Source organism: Perissodus microlepis, chromosome 9 (assembly GCF_051167445.1).
Source record: "Perissodus microlepis isolate ML-2025 ecotype Zambia chromosome 9, ASM5116744v1, whole genome shotgun sequence".
NCBI lineage: Eukaryota > Metazoa > Chordata > Actinopteri > Cichliformes > Cichlidae > Perissodus > Perissodus microlepis.
The window spans coordinates 14476624-14498354 of NC_140469.1; the positions used below are offsets into that span (position 1 = coordinate 14476624).

Here is a 21731-nt window from a genome sequence, read left to right on the forward strand (position 1 = left end):
CAGCCGCGATTGGCTCCAAGAGAGGAGCGACAAATTCGACAATGTTATTGGTCAGAGGCTTGTCAGTCAACGTCATTAACGTCTACATATCTGTTTATCTGTTCATGCGCAGTCAGCGGGCAGTGGATGTTAGAAGTGGGGGGTACAGAACGTTAGATTGTGGGTGAAGAACAGGGTTGGGCACCATTTTTAACACGATGTAAACAGATTATGGTTCTTTTGAAACGAAAAATAAGACCCTTACTGTTTTTTTGTTTTTACTGCCCCCTAGCGAGGCAATATTTTAAAAATCTACAGTGGCCAGAGCAATGACTGTATTGGACCAGAGAGCGAACACCACAGCGGAGAAATAACCACATGTGAATAGTTAAAGTAGGCCAACATATCATACATACATATGTGCATTATATGCATTTAATAATACTCTATTTGGGCACCTATAGTTTTCCAAAAAAACCCAAAACAAAACAAAAAACAATCACCTTTTTTAAATTTAATGCTAATTCAACTTTTTAGAAAGACTTTAAAATTGGCCTGCTAGTTATTTCCAATTCTCTTTGTAACCCAGAGAGTCGAAGGATTGCAGGTACGCTGATGTTAAACTGTAAAATGTCAGCATGTAATGAACAAATTTTTTTTAATAATAAATGAATATTAAAATACAGTACTGCACAAACGTCTAAAGCCACTCCTCATTTCTTTGTATTTTGTTACTAAAGTGATTAATAGGTTCAACGTGTAGACTGAAATATAAGCAAATGTACTGGAAGTACAGCTGTAACAAGCTTTACTGTTAGTGCTTGGTATGACCACCTATATTCTTCCATACAGCTTAAATTCCGTTAGCCAAGCTTTCTTGTCATTACTTTTATAGCAGCCTTCAGTTCTCTCAAAAAGCATTTAAAGCTCATTGTAAACTTGGTGCCAGTGGCAGAGTGTTTGGGATCATTGTCATGCTGAAAAAGAAAGTTATTGCCAATCATGGTACTCATGGTGTGGTATAATGAATCAAAATATGACCTTTTATGCACGTGTAATCCGTCAGTTTTGAGAAGATCCGCAACACCGCAGCCCCAAATCATGACAGAGATAGCTGAAGACACTCAATGTTGCCCATCTTGCCAGACCTCTTCCACATTTATTGACGACGATTCAAGAAAAAAAAATTACATTTATTTATTGTCATAAAACCTGCCGTCACTAATTTTAAGTCCAGTTTTGATAATCTGAAATATTTAAGTATAGCTTCTTCAGAGCCAAACATCCACTGAGACCATTTCTGTCAACAGCAGATGGCTCAGAAGATGCACGTGTCAGGTCTTTGATTTTTTTTTTCTTCCTGTTTCTTAAGAACACGATTTTTAAATACTGTTCATTTGCTGTACAGTCGAAGACTTGGCATATCTATGGGCAGTGTGTCCTAAAAATAGAGAAAACTAGACAAGTGGAGGAAGAAAATACAGTTTTATGCCTGTCACACTTTAAGTTTAACATTTTTTATCGAATCACCTAAAGAAATGCAAACAAATGATATGTTTTGGGAACTGGCTGTTAGTAACAAAAAGCCTCTTTTCTAAGTTTGTTATGTGTAGATCCAATATTGCTTCATGTCTTGAGTTAGTGAGGCGGTAGCTCAAGACTTTTCCGCAGTACTCGATACTTCACTCATCTGAACTTTGGTGATTTTTTAAAATATTTGCTTTGCTTTATTTTTCTGTAGTGTTGTCTTCTTGTAACTGAGCACCATTGCAATGACCTCAAGTAGATGAGAACCAGCATCCATCAGCGAGGATTTATGATGCTGTTCCAACTTTTTTCCTTTATCTGTTTCGCAAGCGTAAGGAAATCATGCATTGAAATCTCCACAGACAAAGGCTTTCTTTCACTTGTGTACTTTACAAGCCATTACTCAAATGGTATCAAGTTAGCCTACATATTTCTTTCAGCAACATCTCTGGTAAATTATGGGGAAATCCCATATTTGTAAAATAAAACATCTCCTAAAACCCCCCCCCCCCAATACCACTTAATTAAGAACATGTTTTCTGGCAGTCAGATGTGGTTCTGTGTCTCAATGCAGATTATGTTTTGGAGGAAAACTAAAGGGTTCTTCTGGGGAAAAAAAAGGTGTATACAAGTGTTATTACACAAAAAATATCGGGCGACCTCGAAAATGTGAGAATGTGGTGTCAAATGTAGCACTAAGAGCTCTAGGACAAAACAAGTCCAATGTCGGAGTCTTCAGTAAAGCTGTATTTGAACTCTTCAAGCTATTGCCTGTACCTGTTTTTGTGTACAGCACAGTGAACTGTATTCACAGACAGTGATTTCTGGAAGTGTTCCTGAGCCTGTGCAGTGATTTCCATGATAGAATGACACCTGTTTTTATTGCAGTGTCGTTTTACAACCTGAATATCACATGCATCCATATCGATTTTTGGTCTTGTCACTTGTGCACGGAGATTTCTCCAGGTTCTCTGAATCGTTGGATGACATTAGGCACTGTAGATGATGAGATAGTCAAAGTCTTTGCAATTTTACATTGAGGAACATTATTCTGATTTTTGATTTTTTTTGCAGATTGGTGAACCTCTGCCAATTTTTACTTATGAGAAACTCTGCCTCTCTAAGATGCTCTTTTTATTTGCAGTAATGTTGCTGATCTGTTGCCAGATAACCAGATACTCTGCAAAATGTTCTTTCAGCTGTTTTGTTTTTTAGTCCCACTTACTTTGTACGAAAAAAAATGCAGGTTTTCAAAGAGAGTCAGTCCATTTCCACGGGATGTTCTTATTAATTTCACATGCCTGTACATGATCTGAGTATCCTGTCAATCAACACTTTGTAGCGGACTCGCAGCCCGGTAACCTTAATGAGTAGCCACACGACCCATTTACATATAATTCATATTTGTTATTTTGAATATATGCAATGTCTTAATCAAATACTTGAAAGAAAATATGAATCAAACATACAAACACACACACACATACACATACACACATTAACACAATTTAGTTCTCATGGAGACTGTGTTAAGTCAGTCATCCTGGTGTTTTCATTGGCATCCTGCTCTTCAGGTAAAGGATCGTACTGTCGTCTATAGAGCAGCCGTGTCACCATCGTTATGATGAACATCTCCATGATCAGCAGCTGCTGGCTCATCACTGTGAAGGCAGAATAAGGACACAAAGAAGCTCAGCTGTCACAGGGTTACTGGTAAAAAAAAAATAAGGATACTGATGCATGCTAAATATGATACAGTTGGATTGGGACTGCTTTTTTTCTTATTTTGGTTCTGTAAATTACCACAATGACCTTTAGATGAAACAACTCAGATGCAGTTGAAGTGCAGAATTTCAGCTTTAATTCAGTGGGGGAACAAAAAGATTGCCTAAAAATGTGAGGAACTAGAGTATTTTTAACACAATACCTTCATACCAGGGGCTCTAAAGTAATTGTACAAATTAAATAAGTGAAAATAAAATGTTTATTTTTAATGGTTTTGCTGACAATGACAGCCTGAAGTCTTGAGCTCATGGACATCACCAGATGCTGGGTTTCCTCCTTTTTATGCTCTGCTAGGCCTTTACTGCAGTGGCTTTCAGTTGCTGTGTGTTTGTGAGCCTTTCTGTCCAAAGTTTAGTCTTCGACAAGTGAAATGGATGCTCAACTGAGTTAAGATCAGCTGACTGACTTGGCCATTCAAGAATACTCTACTTATTTGCTTTAATAAACTCCTGAGTTCCTTTGGCGAGTTTTGGGTTATTCTCCATCTGTATTTTGAAATGCCGCCCAATCAATTTTACTGCATTGAGCTGGATTTGAGCAGACAGTATGCCTCTGAACACTTCAGAACTTATGCTGCTTCTGTCCTGTGTCACATCATCAATAAACACTAGTGTCTCAGTGCCACTGGCAGCCATGCACGACCAAGCCATCACACTTGCTTCCGCCGTGTATTACAGATATTGTGGTTTGCTTTGGATTCAGAGACATGAGGCGTTTCATGCTTCTCCTAGCTTTTTTCTTGCCATCATTCTGGTTGGTCGTGGTTTCATCTGTCTAAAGAATGTTTTTCCAGAACTGTGCTGGCTTTTTGAGATGTTTTTTATTTTATTTTATTTTTTAGCAAAACCCAAATCTAGCCTTTCTATTCTTGAGGCTTATGAGTGGCTTGCAGCTTGCAGTGAACCCTCTGTATTTACTTTCATGCAGTCTTCTCTTTATAGTACACTTGGATATCGATGCGCCTACATCCTGGAGAGTGTTGTTCACTTGGTTGGCTGTTGTAAAGAGATTTCTCTTCACCATGGAAATGACTCTGATCATCCACCACTGTTGTCTTCTTTGGATGTCCAGGTCTTTTTGCATTGTTGAGTTCACCAGTGCATTCTTTCTTTCTCAGGATGCACCAAACTGTACATTTTGCAACTCCAAATATTGCAGCAATTTCTCAGATGTTTTTTTCTTCTTCTGTTTTTGCAGCTTAAGGATGGCTTATTTCACCTGCATGGAGAGCTCCTTTGACCACATTTTGTCTGTTCACAGCAAAATCTTTCAAATGCAAGAACCACACCTTAAATCAACTCAAGTTCTTTTATCTGCTTAACTGATAATGACATATTCAAGAATTGCCCACACCTGCCCCATGAAATAGCCTTCGAGTTAATAGTCCAATTACATTTGGTCGCTTTAAAAAGAAGGTGGCATATGCTAAGGAGCTGGAATACCTAAACCCTACCTCCATTTTGAATGTGGATACCCTCAAATGAAAGGAGTTTACACATTATGTCCAAGTATATTATTTAACTATGATCGAAATGTGTTTCAGTAAACACATACAAAAATAAAACTTGTGTCAGTGTCCAAATATATATGGAACTGTAAATATGTGGATGATTGGTCTGACTGGATAGATGGATGTAAACTCACTGTATCCTCTGATAGACGAGGGGAAAGGTGGAGAGCAGGCGATGATGCCATTCGCGCCCAAGATGTTGATAATAGCTGTCTGCAGCTGGGTAAGAATCAGGAGCAGCTAACGACACAAATGAAAACATATAAGGACTAATTGTAGTTGCAGCTTGTGTTATCCTGGTAAAACAGTCTTTCAAATCTGTTATTAGTCTTTATGCAAAAGTGTGCACATGTGCTTGATCAGTGTCTTACCTGATACATGGCGTATTTCGGGACGATCTTTATTGTTCGCAGGGTGTTCTTCAGGTGTATAAACGTGATGCCAACAGGCCACAAACCTGTGACTGTCAAGACGCCTACAAAACAGTTGATCCATATTGTAGTACTTATCTGCAACAACAACACACACACACACACACACACACACACACACACACACACACACACACACACACACAGACACATCTATTATTCTATTAAATTCTATTATATCTATTAGATATCTATTAACAAAAAATAGTTGTGCTGCAAAGAACAAGCGTTGCTCGAGGTGAACACTAATGACAACATACTCATATGGTCACACTGACAGCAAGATGAAGGTTACAGCAAAATGTTTGCCATGTTAGCTCAGCTGAGTTGACTCAGCAGTGGGCAGGACATAATTAAGGCAACTTTGGTGACTTAGAGAAACTGCCAACACATTAGTAATCATCAACAGTAATCATCAAAAGTGATCATTTTATATATAAAAATGGTCAAAACAAAATTGGAGTTATAATATTGGTTTAACAGTACTATAAGCAGAGCTTTGTCAGCTGACATGAGAAATGTCATGTAATTAATATATCCTTAGTGTCCTTATTTTCTTATTATATTGTTTTATGTACTTTAATAATGAAGGTTTGTAGAGCAAGGCCACTTTTGACTCATAAACTAAGTGCTCAGCCAGACTGAAAACAGGACGTGTAGAGCTGTACAGTATATTAATAAATACAGGAAACCAGACAGAAAAGAGGAACTTTGCCATATAAGCAATGGTTGTATTGAAACTGTGAAGTGTAAAGTACCATAATAATACCTATATGAGACACAGTTTATGATTCTAATGTGAGAGATTCTGCAACTGGCGTTTGGGCTGTGCAGGGTGTGTCTCTCTCTTCCGGAAGATGATTGAATAAAAAGAAATATAAATGTTTTAACACACTATGAATTGGTTTTCTCTGTTCTATCATGGGGACAAAAGAATCAGGGTTTAATAGAAACTAGAAAGCGAAAATTTCATAAGAAATTTTAAGTGTGCCTATGCCGCCGCTAATCAGTGTAGTTTGCCATTCATACGGTTACGGGGAGCAAAACTCAGCAGAGCAGCCATTCTCCACCATGAACTATGGCAAAAACAAACACCGCTCGCGCCTCACAGATGACAGCTTACAGTTTTGTGTAAAGATGAGGTGACTTCGTACAGCCCCGATTTGCAGACACTGTGCACAGAGGTTCATGAGCAGAAGTCCCATTGTACCACGGCAGACCCGACAATGTTTGCATGAACAGGCTTTGAAGCATTGCGTTATGGACCACTTTTCACACATGGTTGCTGTACCCACACAGCCAGCTGTAGCTTTTCATCTCACAGCCCGACACACCCAAAAAAACAGCCGAGAGAGCACAGACTTTACGCCCGAGAGGCGTGATTGCAGATGCCGCTCAGGTGGGTCCACCTCCCCTGCAGCGGCACTGCAGACCACGCCCCGCCACACACATCAAACACGTAAAATAAATATTTGTGCACTTTTGCATTCACTTTTTGTTTTGTTATTTTTACACAGTGTTCTGAATGAATAACAATGGTCTACAGCCAATCTTGTGTATTATTATACAAACTTTGGTTGTAAGATTCAAATAAATAATGTGTATTTATTTTAAAGGCTACATAACTTCTTGAAACAGGTGGATTGTTTCTCTCAGAAACAGTTCATAACTTCCCTTCAACTCATTCATGTCACCTAAAAGGTAAACCTGTTTCTCCATCACCAGTTCAGCTCTGATGATTCAGTAAGCACATATCCTGGTTTGGACCAGCCCTTTTTTTTCAGCTGTGGCTCCAGCAAACATCAGCTGACACTAGAAATTAAAATCAAATGAATTCTAACAACAGCTGATCAAGCTTAAACGTGCTGCTGTTGTTTAGTGCTATAAACAAACAAGAGAGAAAAGCCGATCATTGATCAGTTTCATGATTGCCTCTTGGCATAGGCACACTTAATAATAAATCCGACGAATAGTAATAAGTGTGCCTCTTGGCATAGGCACACTTAATAAATCCGACGAATAGTAATAAGTGTGCCTCTTGGCATAGGCACACTTAACTAACAACAAAAATACAGAAATGAAAACAGCTTTATCAGGATTTCAGGGTAGTTTCAATTACATTTTACTGTCACTGGGCACTTTGTTAGGAATACCAGTTCAACTGGTTACCTTGGGAGAGTTTAAATCCATCTTAACGGAACGAGAGAATAATTATTTTAGTTAGTGTGATTGTTTTTAATGTCGCTCTTACTTCATCTGTTATTGTATATTTTTCACATGTCTGTACAGGATATTATGGTAAATGGCCTGCATTTGTATAGCTCTTTACTCAGTCCCTAAGGACCCCAAAGCGCTTTACACTACATTCAGTCATTCACCCATTCACACACTGGCAATGGCAAGCTACATTGTAGCCACAGCTGCCCTGGGGCGCACTGACAGAGGCGAGGCCACCGGGCCCTCTGACCACCACCAGTAGGCAAACATGGGGTTAGTATCTTGCCCAAGGATATGTGGCATGCAGCGAGGAGGCAGCGTGGGATCGAACCACCGATCTTCTGATTAGTGGCTGACCTGCTCTGCCACCTGAGCTACAGTCATAATGAGCTATAATATACATATTATATTGTATAAGGACTAATAATAATTATGGGGATGTTCCTAAACACAAATGTTTAATTGGCCAATTACATCGCAGCAACTCAACTGCTATTGCACCTAGGCATGTAGACATGGTCAAGATGACCTACTGAAGTTCGAGCATCAGAGTGAGGAAAAAAGACGATTTGCATAACTTTGAATGTGGCATGGTTGTTGGTGCCAGACGCCCTGATCTGAAACTGCTGATCTTCTGGGATTTTCTCACACTAGGGTTTATAAAGAATAATATCTTGTCTGTTCCCTGGGTGAAAATGCCTGGTTGATGCCTAGGTTTGGTAGTGAATTGCTTTGAATGGAAAGAAAGGCATCAGTAATTCAAAAGTGATACTTTTGTAATTCACACAGGCTCACCAAAATTGGACAATAGAAGATTGGAAATATGCTCTTTGGTCTGATAAGTCTCAATTCTGCTCTGAGATTTGGACAGTGGGGTCAGAATGTGGTTTGAAAAACATGAAAGACTGGATTCACCCAGTTCAGGCTGCTGGTGTAATGGTGTGGGAGAAGTTTTCATGGCTGTCTTTGGGCCTCTTTGTACTAAATTCTATTAAATTGAGCATTGTTTAAACACCACAGCCTATCTGAGTATTGTTGCTGACTGTGTCCATCCCTTTATGACCAGTGTACCCATCCTGTAACAGCTGCTTTCAGCAAGATAACACACCATGCCACAAAGCTCAAATCATCTGAAACTGCTTTTTTGGACACAACAATGAGTTTGCTGTCCTCAAACACCCTCCACAATCACCAGATCTTAATGCAACAGAGCATCTTTGAGATGCAGTGGAACGGTAGATTGATATCATGGACGTGCAGCCAACAAATCTGCAGATGCTAACTGTGATAAAATCATGTGGATATGGGCCAAAATCTCAGAGGAATGTTTCCAGGAGCTTGTTGAGGGCTGTGCCACGAAGAACTAATGCAATTCTGTAAGAAAAAGGGGGGTCCAACAAAGTAGTAGCAAGTGTGTGAAGACTCTTGTGGCTAACAACATGTGATTTACTCAGAATGGAGTTAGCAAAAGTAACTCTAGGTAGAAAATAATTCACTGTCAGACAGGTGGCTGAATCTAGATTTAACTGTAACAGCTTGATTTAAGGGCGCAACCATATGACTCAGTGAAACAGATCAGTAACATAGACTATAAAAACTACTGTACTATAAAATGAGGCATGTAGGCAGATCAGCGATTTTGTTTTCTGTGACTTAGCTTTGAGCCAACTTCAGCTTTTGTGACTCTGCAAACCTCTTCCATTTACAAAATACCCTAACCCTAACTGAAAAAAGGGACTATTAACCCTCTGTCTCTACAACAGGTCTGGATTACAAATTACAACTGCGGTTCCAGCTGTGTATAAAACGTCCAGAGCAACAGAGTATTTTTTAAATCATTTTCAATGAAAAAACTAAAGAAGCAAACAAGAAGCTCTCTGAGAGCACACGCCCCCCTCAAAGGCTGCGTACTCAGCAGCATGACAAAGGTGTACTTTGATTACACAAACATTATTTACAAGTGGGTAATGGGTAATTTGGCTAGGGTCAGTATGAGGGTATACCTGGACACTACATAGGTTGCACAGGTAGTCCAAGTCCTCCAGGAGAGCACATCAGCATGTAACAGAAGGTTTGCTATGTTTCAACAGCCTGCTCCTGGAATTTACATGTACATCTCTCCTAAAGTAATTTTGCAGGGTCAAAGAAAGTCCTTAACCCATCAGCAGGACTGGTATGTGTTCCTTTCTGCAAAGAGGAGCAAGATGAGCACTGCCAGAGCCCTACAAGATGACCTCCGTCAGGCCATTGTCGTAATTGTCTATGACCAAAAAATCAGTAGCAGACTTCATGAGGGTGGCCCGTGGACGGGATGTCCTTTGGGCCCTGTGCTCACTGCCCAGCGCCATTGAGCCTGATTGAGTTTGCAATAGAATAAGAGAATTGGCAGGTCCATCTCTGTTGCCCTGTGCTTTTCACAGATGAGAGCAGGGTTACCCTGAGCACATGTGACAGATGTGAAAGAGTTTGGAGAAGTTATGGAGAACGTTATGGTGCCTGTAACATCGTTCAGCATGATCGGTTTGGCAGTGGGTCAGTGATGGTCTGCAAACGCATATCCATGGAGGGACGCACAGATCTCTACAGGTTAGACAACGACCCCCTGACGTCCATTATTGGAGTGAAATCCTTGGACCCACTGGTGCAGTGGGTCCTGGATTCCTCCTGGTGTACGACAATGCCTGGCCTTATGTAGCAATAGTACATTAAGTTTCGGTCTAAACGACGCCTCCAGGTCCCAGCTGAAGCTGTGCAGGAGCTCAGTGATACTCTGGTCCAGATTTAGGAAGTAGATTCTCCAGGGCACCATCTTTCATCTCATTAGGAGCATGCCCCAATTAAAACAAAAATCCAAAACTCTAAACTAGATCTTCAGGCATGTATACAAACTCGTGGGGGCCATTCAGACAACTGAGTACCATATTAAGTTGTTGCTTTAAAATTTGTGGGAAATCTGATGCATAATTTTTTAAATGGTGTCTTTGAATTATGTCCTTGGTGGGGTAATAATTTGATTGCTTCTATTTCTGTTTCAGAAGCCAAATTTTAATGAACCGTTAACGCAGTCCTGCTCTACACCATATAGGACTCTAGTTGCCCAACAGTCCTTCTTTTCTGTATTTTCTATTTCATGATGTGCCAGATGTTTTCCGTTAGTGAAAGGTTTGGGCCTGCAGACAGGCCAGTTCAACACCTGGACTTTTTTATTATAAAGCCATCTGTTGTAATAGCTGCAGTATGCAGTATCTTGCTGAAATATTCAAAGCCTTCCCTGAAAAATACATCTGGATGAGAGTATATGTGTCTTTAAAACCTTTATATGTTTTTCAGCACTGCTGGCGCCTTACCAGATGTGCAAGTTGCCAATTCTACAGGCACTAATGTAACCCCATCCCATCAGGGATGAGGGAATTTGAACTGAACACTGATAACAAGCTGGATGGTTCCTCTCCTCTTTAGTCCAGAGAATGTGGTGTCTATATTTCCCGAAAAAAACAAAGCAAAACACTTGAATTTTCCAGCCTTTTGTTGCCTCTGTCCCAACTTGTTGGAGACGTGTTGCTGCCACCACATTCAAAATGAGATGATTTTTTTTTCTAAAATGGTACGGTTAAGAAATTTGATATCTTTTTAAAATATTCTATTGTGAATATTAAATTTGTTTGTGAGATTTTAAAATCTTTACACAGCACCCCAACTGTTTCAGAATTGGGTTTGTATTTTTAGAGATAGTTGTTTACATTTCTGTGCTTTCAACTCACATCCTTCACATGGTAGTTGTCGTTGGTGTAGAGAACAATGGAAAAGATGGTGAAGGCAGTCTTCAGGACGGCAAACTGGATGGAGCCAAGTTTGAGCAGGAAGAGAGAGCGTCTGGAGATGAAACAGAGGAAACCATTTCATTATCTGCTGATGACCCGGAATAATCTAACCTCTGATTTACAGTAAAAACCACAAAAAGTTCATTGTGCAGTTCCACTATACCTGCCCTTGAACATTACTTGAGGATGTCTGGAGCAATAAAGAGTGGATCTGGACACATCTCTGTGTGCTGCTGGCATGTCAAGATTTGACTGCGGTTACGCAACCAAAACAACATTGTGCTTCTGAGGTGCATTAGTCGGTTTTTTTAAACATAAAAACGGGGCACGGTATAAGTAGCTGAGCATGCCCTGGCTTGATTGTCATCATCTTGCAATGCAGAATGAAGGCTTTAAAAGGATTTTTTGTTAACTTTGCACATTTGCCTGTCACTGCCTGGCAACAGTGTGGCCTCATTCCAAGAAACTACGTGGGAAGGAGATAATGCTTGTGTGGCCAAATATGTGGCATGTTCACCCATTTTCTTATTTGTTTAGACCCCTTGGGCTCATCTTTGGCCTGGAATCTATCCTTTCTATACACTGAAACTACAATCAAGTTCATATTAGCAGAACTGGGAGCGAACATTTCTATCGCCATTAACTGTGAAGTTTAATTGCAGCGGCTGTTCTGTCTGGTCATCATCTTTAGGCTTCAATAGTAATGCGTTCATAGATCGGCACTTCTCTAAGGGATGAAAATGAACTGGGACGCCAGGTCAGCTCTGTTCAGATAATGCATTCTGCAGACAGACAGACAAACCAGTGTGTGACTCCTGTATCTGATTAAAATGGCCAAATCAGAAAGTCCATTGCAACACATGGTGCCACTTGGCTTTTTTCTGCAAAACAGGGGGGTGATATGTCTGTTCTGTAAATGCTGCCCCACCCCGAACAAGTTGAATGACCAGTAGTGTAACCTGGATTCTGAGAACCAGACTGAAGCTCTAGTGTGAATTCAATGCGCTATGCAAAGAGGCTCTGTGTTTGTGTAATGTTTGAACAGGGGTGCAGACTACTTCAAAGCCACCCGCCATGGTCTGTGCTTCATTAGCATTCCAGGTTGTTGCCATCTGCCTGTTCTCGAGCAATTGCCCAATATCAAAGCATCGGTGGAAACATCCTTGGAAACTGACCACCCTTCGCTGGAACTATTAAATGTGGACAGTAAATAAATAGAAACTACGGCGCAGGTGAACGCGCCATTTCAAGGCTATTCTTCCATATACGTAAAACTTCAATAAAATAAGCCTGGAATTCAAGCAAACACGAGGGCTCATGCTTGATTGCACTGGCAAAATTGCTTTCAGATCTCTCTGACTGCTTTCAGAGAACTTTTGCGGATGTTGACATGCTCAACTTAGCCGTGAGGTTTAATCTAGTTTATTTAATCTGGCGTTTATAGCCTTAAAGCCCCCTCCACCCCTACCTACCAAGGAGGAAAAAAATCTACCAAAGAAAAAGGCTCTTTTGCCAAGAATAACAAAAAACCAAAACGTCCATCATCATCATCAGCTTTAGTGACTATTCTGAAGATGTGCATCTGCTGAGTGCTCTCCAGAAGTTAGTCATTTGCGTTTTAAAAAACAAGTAGATTTGCTTTCAGCTTACACGACAGTAAACTAAAGCAGAAAAGTGACTGTGTCACTTGTGGATTTACCGTGTGATGGCCACCTCTGGCAGGCAACAGCAGCAGCAGCAACAAGGCCCCGTGCTGATCTTCAGTTTATATTTTCCTGCACGCTTCAGAAACGCCTCGTCGCCACCCAACTCTTCCACCATCAGGATCAGGAACTTGAACACCACGATGGCAAAGTAACTACGGTGAAAGAAGAGGACGAGAGGCAGGTAAATGGAAACAAGGAACATGGGAATGAGATCTAGGAACGTAGGAAGAATAAGAGAAAGAGGTTTTTGGAGGAGGGCTCAGGAAGAGTAGTAGAAAAGTAAATGACACGTCACACAGTACTTAACAGCACTCCTGTTTTCAGTTTTTCTGTAGGTTCTGAGGTTCAGGTTTCACTATTATCTTTCACAGCAGGACTCTGCTGGTCAGAGAGACACACAGCACAGTGGGAAATGGAGGGTGAGTAAAAGAGAAGGGACGAGTGGGAAAAAAATTAAAAACCCACCAGCCAGAGAACATATCAGTAAACATGGTAGCTCTGGGGAACCACATCCCCAGACATGACATGGTGCCAATCGCCTGAAAAAATGAGACAAGCGTCAATTAAAGATCCAGGTATACGTTTGTGTCATCTGTTTCTTTTCTGCAAACTGTTCTCACCGGTGCTGCTCCATTCACCCAGATGATGAGACTCTTCTTATTGGCAGGTACTTTCCTATAGATGTAGATACATTCCTCTAAGAAGACCAGCAAAGAAACTGTTGCCATGAAGGTCAAGATGCCATACAGGATGTAGTCAAAGACACCAAACCCTGAAATTAACAAAGGAAAAGGAAAATAAATTTGCTTTCATTAAATCTGAGGTGGTCGATGTGATCTTTGTCAGCTGAACTATGGCTGAACTATGGACACGCACACACTGATAAGCACTCACTTATATCCCCATGTGATGTCTGTGTTGTGTGCGTAAGGTCGGGGGACGGGTTCATTCCACTGCAGGGCAACCTGTCACTGCATGTGGCGAATAAAATGTAAACTTGATTCTCCTCATGGGTATTGTTGCTGATATATTTTTTACCATTTGCTCAAAATACTACCTGCAGCTGAAAATGTTATGTCAAAGTGTTACCCTGATATGGCAACATGAGAAGCTAAGTGCTTGCATGCTGTTTACAGGAAAAAGTCCAATTAGGTTTGATCCTGTAAACCACAAGAGCCCTCTGATGTCAGAGAGATCAGTCAAGTGTGACTGCTGCCCAAAGTCTCCTCCAGGATGTCCCAAAGGTTCTCAGTGGGCCGAAGAGAAACATGATATTTCATGTTCCCTGAATCACTCTTGCACAATTTGAGCCCAGTGAACTCTGGCTTTGTCTGAATCTAAATATGCCTGTGCCTGTGTGATTCAGTATATTCATATTGTCAACTGAGCTCAGTTTTTTGGCCTTATTACACCGATGAACCTAGACCCGACCAGCTGACGCAACCCCAGATCACAGCATCACCCACTGCACTGCACAGGCTTGTTCGGTAGACACCAGGCATGACAGCTGAGTATTGCTTCATCAGCTCTCCTCTGACACTGATGCTCCCATCACTTTAATCTTTATCAGACTACATGATCTTTTCCCATCACTCCAGATGCCAACCTTTATGCTCAGTAAGGCTTTTTTTTTCAAGCCTCACTGATAAGTGCTTTTCTTAAGGCTCACAGCTGTTTAATCCCAGTTTGTTGAGTTTTCTTCATATTGCATATTGAAATGCTCTCATTTTCATAAACGTGAGCTCAAATGTGAGCTCTACAGTTGATTTCTAGATGTTTGGTCACCGCTATCTTTCCTAGTTTTAATAGTGTGTCAGAGAGTTAACCCAGTTTTAGTAGTTTCAGCAATCTTGGCCGTTTTCTTTGCTTGACACAGGCCAACATTTTGACTCTTCTGAAAATGATAAACATCTTTTACCGCGACCACAGGATATGCCTACTGACACAGATGTTGAAGAAATGAGAACTCAGTGCTGAATTCAGCTGTTGTGAGGTGAATCATTGCTGCAGTAACTGTCCAGTGGAAGGCTCTTATCTGTTTGCTTAGTTAAATCCTGGCAATTTGTGGGCTTCTGTTAAAATGATTCAACAACCATTCAAATAAACTAAAGCCAAATACTGCCAGACCAAACCAAGCACCTGTGGCTTTGCCCACTGTTAGGCTGATTGATATTCATCTTTGTGCTAGCAGAACTTACTTTGTAGTCAATAAACAAAAGTGCCATCACAGACGTAAAATGAAACAGCAGTAGGTAAGCTTCTTGTAAGCTGGTTAATGATTCTGAAACAAGGTGCCATACATGTGGGCAGGATTATGCACAGTGGAAAGTAGCAATGCGGGGCAAAGTGTAAGTTGCAGAAACATCCACAGCAGCTGGAAACCAGCAGCTAGAAAGTGTAATTACGGCTGAATTGTTCAAACGGATTTTTCACAGAAAGAACAGTGTGTGATAAGAAATCTGCAATCCGGTTTGTGTCTGAACAAGAATGGGAGGAAGGGCTGAGTAAAAGTTCCGGCATGCTGATATAATTAAGACGATTCTCGTAATATGTGTCATTTCTTCTTTGGTGTTCATGGTTTTGAGCGCACAATATAGACAAGAGACATTCGTTCATTTGTTTGTTTGCGATGAGGCAGACAGTGACTGAAATCTGGAGCCTATAAATCACAAATTCTAGCGGTATTTTAAGTGTTCTCTTTGACCACTCAAGCTACCATACGATGAGCCAGATATGCATGTGGCACCGTCTGGGTAATTCAGCAAATTGGTGACGAGGCCACACGGTTTTACGCTCTCCTGCAGTGGATAATCAATCCTTGATTTTTGGGGCTGTTACTGATTTTTGAGAATTAATTTAAACAACAACAACAACAACAACAACATTACCCACTGGCCAATCATCTGGTTTCATTTCCTAACGTAATATTACACATCTTTGTAGCACATTTACTGACTGAGACATGCAGTCTGAAGGACATTTATCTACAAAAAATAAAAATCTGAAGTTTCAACAAAAAGGATGCAGCAATAATTTAGCGTAGAATCGAAGGTTAATTCATAAAAATAATTAAGGGAAATGCGCTTGGTATAAACTGAATATATATCAGGTAAATTTAAATGTAACTAGATCCCATTAAATGTAATAGTTAACACTGTTCTTATGTAAGCAAACTACAAAGAAGATTTACACGTAATTATTTAGTTAAAGTCAGAAATTTTGGCAAAATATTGTTTATTTTAGTGTGTATCGTTGCTGATCATGGGTAGCAGTGCGCATGATCCAAAACAGACATTAAACACATTAAAATAATAAACACGTTTTTCAAAAAAAATCAAGAAAAAGAAAAGAAAAGAAAAAAAACGCCCTCGGGCCAAATGGAAGCCATCCACAGAATAAAACTGAAAGTGCAAACATGGCTCACACTTTCACGCTCTTATTATTGGGATATTGTTATTACAATAACAATATTAACTCCACATTTGTAGAAAGTTTTAGGGGGAAAACAGTTTACCTTTGCTGTGCGGTTTGTCTAATTGTTCGCAGATGGGTTACAGTAATGTAAAGCGAATGAGGGGGAGTCTGTAACTGTACTAAAAGATCACTTGCTGTACACTTCAGTGGTAGGGAAAAACCGAGAAGATGTTGCACACACCTGGCTCTGAGACAGCGTCAAACTGAGCTTAAATAGTTTGCTGGGAGGGGGCACGAGCAAGATACCATAAAACACGTATATGTTATCGTCTGTGTATTCCAACACAGTATTAATATGTAATTCTCGCTAAATCTATATATTATATTATATTATATATTTATTTTGTTTTATTTCATATGTCTGAAAAATCCTCACTTCAAAGTAGTTGACCATCGTGCTGCAAAGGGGCAGCAACATAGCACAACTTCAGTCTTTCGTTCCCCAGTGTGGTTCAAAGACTTCCAGGAATCCCATTAAGTCCTAATGAAGTACAACCAGCAGTTACCAGGGCACTGCGACCCAGTGGTGCACAAAAACCCTCCCACCAATTAAAATTCCCGTGGATCTACTCTTGCTGCTCGTAGGGAGCTCTTGGGGGGAACCGTGAAAACGGGCAAATCTGCCGTGCGGAACCCGCTTTACTCACTGCGGATGACATCCATGGCGAAAGGCGCGTCCACCGTTTGACATATCGGGTCAGAGATAGGGAAGGATCTATTGCTCATGTTGGCTCCTGTCGGTGCCTTCTCGGTCCCCTTTCCATCCATGGACGCTCGATGCGTAAAAGTCCGAAGTGGCTTCTCCTGAGAGTCTCCTCAAACTTTTTAAAAGGGCATATCTGCTTCTCAGATACCCTGAAACACTCAGTCAGTGCAACTGGACCCCGCCTCCTTTGAATAACCGACAAGGGTGAGCTGTCTGCATCTGACGGGGAACTTACGCACAAAGGATGACTTTAAAGTAGTCCCACATTAAGAGACTCTTGCTTCCTTTGAATTGGTGCAATATTGATTTGCTCACCGTTTAGATAACACTGGGCTGATATGTGATTCCTGTTTGTGAAACTCCTTAGAATCAGGTGGCAATCTGGTTAACATATTCTGATTTGGATAGTGGTAGTTTGTGACCCCACCGTGGCTTTTGTAAATGCTGCTCACTTTAGACTTGTCCTGCGTCGTTGAACGCAAAAGCAGCCGTTCTCCTCTCCTGTTCATTATGACACACTCACATATATAAGGTGGAATCTGATAGAGGGTTAGCTATACTCACTTCACTGTTACTGTCAACTCTTCACAGATGAGGATTTGAGCTAAGTGGATACATCTTTTATAATTTACTACAAAACAGTACCAAGGCAGTGGAGTTTAGGACGGAGGAGGAGGGGCTGTTTGACAACATCAGGGCTGCATGTGTATGTGGTGTCGGTGGTGGATTTCTTTGGGATTTCTTTGGACTGAGGCGCCTACAAAGCACACACATCTTTCTGCTTTCACTTTTTTTTGGAATACTTTTGAGCAGCACTCAAAAGGCTGTTAAATATTTGAGACCACCCAGGTGGGTTTACAGCATCTGAACAGCACCAAATACAACTACAATGATAGGACGCCTCACTGGATATCTGAGAACATGCTCTGTGCCTGTTTTGTTTGTTTGTCTGTTTTGGGGTTTGTTTGTTTTTTGGTTCAGGTAAACCTTGTCTTTTCGCGAGGTTGGATCCTTTCTTTTTGTTTACACCAAGACTAAACCCCTTTATCCTTGAGTTTCATGTACAGACCCGTCACAGGAATGATTAACAGAGATGGCTGAGGGGCACAAAAACAGGGACACATCTCACATCAGATGATTTACACAAGTACGCATCCTTCACTGTACAAAAAAAGGATGATATAACACATCATTTTCTGACCTCATATTAACACTGAGTCATTTTAACCAAGCCTGTGCAACTCTCTTGGCTCTCAAGGCTCACCTTGTTCGCTACAGACTGACTCTTTAGAACTGATTTGCCCTGACTAGCCTGCATTTGGGTAATTGATTCAAAACGTCAACACTCTACAGCCTTCAACCCTGGCAGTTTTACCCTGAACAGGTTTGAACAGGTTTCTCTTCACACCTGCAATCTTGTTACAGCCAGTGATTCACGAAATAGGCGAAAAAATACTGATTTGAGCAATTTCGCATCTAGAAGCCAGAAATTTAGGTTAAAGTTAATTTGGGTTCAACCTTAAATTTAGCTGATAAATTTCAAATAAAACTGTCAATTGGTTGCATCTAATTTCCTGCTGGTTGGATTTGTTTGTAGAGCCTGATGTCACCATCCAGTCAACACCATCACTATTTAATGCCTTTCCCTTTAATGGATAAGCCACACAGTGGTCTTTAGTGAAACTGTGGCTGCCTTTGCTTTTCATACTCCCCCCCCCCCCTCTTTTACAAGCAAATACTGTTTTCTTTCCCTGGAAAAGTGACTCAGACTTTATTATCTTAGGTGGCTCAACATTAGCTCAAACACTCACATTACAGAGGAGAGTAGAAAACGGGCGAAAACCAAAAGTTCTTCTGTTTTTATTGTGTTGAAATTCTTTCTTTTCCTCTTTTTTGAACTGTTTGGATTTTGTTTACGTTTTTTCTTTTTTACTACAGTAGCTGCTGAAACTGACCCGTGAAACAGACGCACGCTCTTCTGTCTTCGTGTGCCAAGCTTTGATTTGCGGACAAGCGCAGCAAGCAATTTTACAGAGAAAGTGACCGTGAAAGACACGAGGATGAGCAAACAACAACCTCATCACCAGAGGTGAAGGGCCTGGGTGTCACAGAGATAGCAAAGGTCAATGCTCAACAGGGTTCCTGAATCTAAGTCCACAACGAGTGTTTACTCTTTCTAATCACTTCTGACAGCACATGGCTAAACACAGCTACCCATTCAATGTGCACACTGTTACACAGCAAATCTCTGGAGTTAAATATTCTGGAGTTAGGCATAAAAGTGCACAAGAGTTACATTCCGGGAGTTTATTTTTCACCTTATACTACAGTCAGTGTTGGGGAGTACTCTAAAGCGGTGTAATATTTAGGTGTTCATTCACTGGGTGCTAAGGAGTCTAATTCAACACATTGCTGGTGTTGTTTGTCTGTCGACCGTTACCGCGCCTATCTGTGTTTCTTTCTTGGACTCCGACATGTAGGAGGTAAAAATACTTTATTTACTTTGGAATTTTCTGTGAGTGTAGTGATGTTATTTATATATATATTCAGTTACATGGATGCACAAGTAAAATATAAAGTTAACTAACTAGCACTACATGTGTTTTCTGTATGTTATGCTGATTTGGAGATAGCAGCTAGGCTAATGCTAGTCAAAAGTTAGCTAACTAACTTATCTTACTGTATTTTAAGATACACTGTAAAATCTAATTAGTTCCCAGAACTCAAAAAAATTGAGGAAACTCGTTGGCTCAAAAAAATTGAGTAAAGCTTAGCTAAAAATGACTAAATTAGGACAACTTATTTATTTTGAGTACTCTGTACAAGCTCATTTGTTCCCAGAACTCAAAAAAATTGGATCAAGTTTACGTAAGATGACCAAATTAGGGCAACTTACTCATTTTGAGTACACTGTACAACCTTGTTAGTTCCCAGAACTCAAAAAAATTAAGGAAACTCGTTGCCTCAAAAAACTAAGTAAAGCTTACTTAAGATGACTGTTAGGACAACTTATACATTGCAAGTCTGCAGTATTAAGAATAACTTTATATTTCTGACTGTACAATACTAATTGTTTACCTACTGACAAACATTTCAAGTTCAACTAAATGAAAAAACAATTTGTGGTAACCTGAATATGATTAAAAATAATTAACAACACTTTTTGTAATGATGTTAAAATGAGCCCAACTTTTATTTTCAAACACAACAAAGTATAACAGCCAACATACTGGACACTGTTCTGCTGAACAACAAACAATTATATTGCCATCACTGTTATAATCTTACAATGAAACAAAGTCTCAGATGTAATTATTCTGAAAATAAGTTTAGGCCTACCACAAGTTTGTTTTGTACTTACATTACTTATGTAATCAAAATAAAATATTTGTTGTTCTGTCACAAGTGCAGTCTCTGATTTAATCAACACATTTGTTTTTCATTCCAACACAGGAGCTGGAATGTTGTATTATTTTAAGGATGGCTTGTTTCCAGTCCATGCATTACTGCCTGAATGACTATCATGGATCGAGGTGATCCAAATGTAGGTGCAGAAGAAAGTCTTTAACTTCCCTTAAGTACAGTGGCAGTGGATGTGGGTTGGAGATGCAATGAGCTTGAACCTGCAGGCGACCATCTTCACTGACCACACCATCTGTGACGGAGGACTCATCTCTCCTGTTGTCCTGCAAGAAAACAATCATATTTTTTGGAACATGAACTTAATTGCTTTCTTAAAACATTTTTTTCTGCATTTGGTATAAAATAGACTCCAATTTGGACAATCTCAGGCTCCCTCCCCACCGGAGAGGTGACATTCAATGTCCCAATTGTCAGTCTGGATAGCCGTGACCACCACCCAACATACAATAATGTCATGAAAGCATCATTTTAAAAAGGGCTATGCAAACATGGTCAATAACTTTCATTATAATGATGTGCAAAATGATATGGGCACAAAACAAAAGAAAACTTGCAGACTTCACTATTTACAGTGTAGACCCTCTAAACTAAGTTTGGGGGATGTGATCTTTCAAGAAATGCAGACCAAACTGTTGTTGTTTGTTTACTTACACAGCGTGTCTTGTAGAATTAACTGGAGTCACCAGCAACGGCATAGTGCAGTCATATCTCAAGTCTAATAACAGAAGACAGGAAAAGATCAGTAAAGAAACAACTTCCCCAAACCAAAGCACAAATAAAACAATAAGTAAAACAGGCTGATCTAAAGTATGATTAAAGTCCAGCCTGATTAATATAAATGTCACTGACAGTTGCTAATATATTGGAAAACCAAAATACTTACCACTGAGTTGATGTCTTTCTGTCCAACAACAGGAGTGCTGGTCCGGGGCCTCAAAGACAGTAAGAAGCAAGCAGAGGGAGAAAAAGCAGAACATTTTTCAGAAACTGATTTGATCCTGAATGGCTGTGCAATCATTGTAACATAGAGTTTGCTTATGTTGTTAAATACAGGCTAGATTTGACAGGTCTCTGAAAACTTCGGCGCATTTTTGCAAATATGTGATGTCTTGATAAATCGAGCAGATATTTGAACTTTACACAGCTACATTC

General features: G+C 40.2%; 1 protein-coding gene across 1 annotated transcript; it reads right to left on the minus strand.

Annotated features, from left to right (window-relative positions):
- Window positions 1–2770: 2770 nt before the first annotated feature.
- slc51a (solute carrier family 51 member A) lies at window positions 2771–17382 on the minus strand. The gene is made up of 8 exons (XM_084939159.1): window positions 17098–17382; window positions 13597–13748; window positions 13442–13515; window positions 12970–13128; window positions 11211–11322; window positions 5173–5310; window positions 4936–5041; window positions 2771–3167 (listed from the first exon to the last, which is right to left on the minus strand). Exons 1-8 carry the CDS (start codon window positions 17216–17218, stop codon window positions 3022–3024), a joined length of 1008 nt encoding a protein of 335 aa, XP_084795285.1. The 5' UTR covers window positions 17219–17382; the 3' UTR covers window positions 2771–3021.
- Window positions 17383–21731: the final 4349 nt, after the last annotated feature.

Bases quoted from the DNA above. Each gene is read 5' to 3' on its own strand.
- slc51a (XM_084939159.1), bottom strand. From the start codon at position 17,218: ATGGATGGAAAGGGGACCGAGAAGGCACCGACAGGAGCCAACATGAGC. The intron at 13,749-17,097 runs GTGAGTAAAGCG...TGTTAATTTCAG, and splicing joins CGCCATGGATGTCATCCGCA to GGTTTGGTGTCTTTGACTAC. The intron at 13,516-13,596 runs GTGAGAACAGTT...TCATTTTTTCAG, and splicing joins GGGTGAATGGAGCAGCACCG to GCGATTGGCACCATGTCATG.